The sequence below is a fragment of the Myotis lucifugus genome, unplaced genomic scaffold (assembly GCF_000147115.1).
Source record: "Myotis lucifugus unplaced genomic scaffold, Myoluc2.0 scaffold_4, whole genome shotgun sequence".
NCBI classification, from domain to species: domain Eukaryota; kingdom Metazoa; phylum Chordata; class Mammalia; order Chiroptera; family Vespertilionidae; genus Myotis; species Myotis lucifugus.
Genome location: NW_005871052.1, coordinates 13,779,891 through 13,781,537, shown reverse-complemented (window position 1 = coordinate 13,781,537; position 1,647 = coordinate 13,779,891). Strand labels below are relative to the sequence as shown.

General features: G+C 52.6%; 1 protein-coding gene across 1 annotated transcript in view; it reads left to right on the top strand.

The window, feature by feature from the left end:
• Window positions 1-1,647, top strand: part of DLG3 (discs large MAGUK scaffold protein 3) — a 61,888-nt gene that overhangs the window by 56,124 nt on the left and 4,117 nt on the right. The window contains 1 exon segment of the mRNA XM_023765085.1: window positions 672-792. Within this exon segment, the coding sequence (XP_023620853.1) occupies window positions 672-792 (121 nt within the window).

Sequence of the window (1,647 nt, the reverse complement as noted above, 5' to 3'; positions counted from 1 at the left end):
GCAGGTCTCAAGGCTCTGAGACAGGAGAGCCGTCTTGTCCTCCAGGTGTGCTTTGTTGTCTGTATTTTGCCACGTCTGTCGGGTGGATGGAGGAGCACCCCTCACCGCTGAGGCCACACCCTCCCTTCTAGGTAGTGGTGGCAGGAGAGCTGCTGGTCCCACCAAGTGGTCAAAGCATTGTTACCTGGTGACTGCGCAGCCTGCCCAGTGCTTGGCCTTATCATTTAGGAGCACCACACAGTTCTGTATTTTGGGGCCTCTATCTGGGAGGAAAATTCAAGAGCAGCCTGGTCCCTGGACTTTTCTTTGCTACTGTCACTGCCTTTCCTTTCCTATTGGTAGCCTTGGGAGATACATTTTGACATAGGAGTTGGAAGCCATCCATTTCAGTTCTTTGGATTCAGATGAAGAGGAAGCTGCCAAGGAATGGAGGGCTTGTGGTGTAGAGGGAGGGACTTGGCAGACCAAGAGGCTCTGTGGACTAGTATGAGGTAGCCGGGCTCAGGGTTGGAGCTGTGTCTCCCAGTTGGTAGCCTGGATGTGGCAGGTCTCCTGTGGCCTGACTAGGCTGACGGCTCAGTGTCTTGATCCTGGAGCATTTGAGTGTTGTGCCACGTGTGACCTGTCAGGGGTGTGTTCTGAATCGGAGTCTCTTTCTTGTTGGCTTGCAGAGGGAGTGACATCCAACACCAGTGACAGCGAAAGCAGCTCCAGTAAGTGTGTGTCATTCTCCCCCATGTTGTGTTGCTCCACCATGTGTCCCAGCCACCCTCATTCCAGCATCACAAGGCTGCCGTTTCTGTTGAGAGGCTAGTGCTTCTTTCAGCCATGTGCACTTTCAGATCCTGGACATGCTGTGGCCATTTTGTTCTTCTGGGATGGGCTTCAAGCCTCGGATTAAAGGAGATTAGAAGCCTGCTGTCCTGCCAGGGACCTCACTTAAAGCATCCCTGGGGCCCTGGGAAGGGTGAGCTGCCAGTGAGGAAATCCCTGCCATGGGACATTATGGGCTGTAGATGCTGCCAATTTTACATATTTGCTCAAAGACCAAAAAAAAAGATGGCTCCTGTGGGATAGTGTCCTGAATTGCCTTGCCAGGTCACCAGGCCCTCCTGGGTTAAGGCTTGGTGTCCTTGCCTTTTAGTGGGTTAAATGATCAGGTACCTGTCCCATTTGCCTTCAGAGATTCTGTGACTAAGCTAGAGAAGCCACAGACCAAACTCCATGAACTTTGGGTGCACTGGCCTCTTGGCAATTGTGGCTAGAGGCCTTGGAAAATCTGCCCAGGGGTCTTCAGCTCAGAGGAAGCCTGTGAGCAGGCATCCTGGGCTTGATGCAAGCTTTGCTGCCTTCCCTGGCACTGCCGCCAGCTGCTTTGGCACCTCCAGGCACTCAGCACCCAGTGACTTGGCAACTGTTTTGGGAAAAGCTCATTACTAGGATACAGTGAGGAGAGTGCAGGCCTCAGCATGGTCTTAAAGGGCACTGGGGACCTTACCCCAGTCTTATGCCATTTTTCTGGATGCTTCTTCCAGTGAATGGGGCAATAGATAGACCCTTAAAAGGCCAAAGTTAGGCTGCAGCTCTGGGACCTGCAGAGACAGGATAGGAGTAGTGTTTCTTGGACCAGTGAAGCTTCCCTGTAAT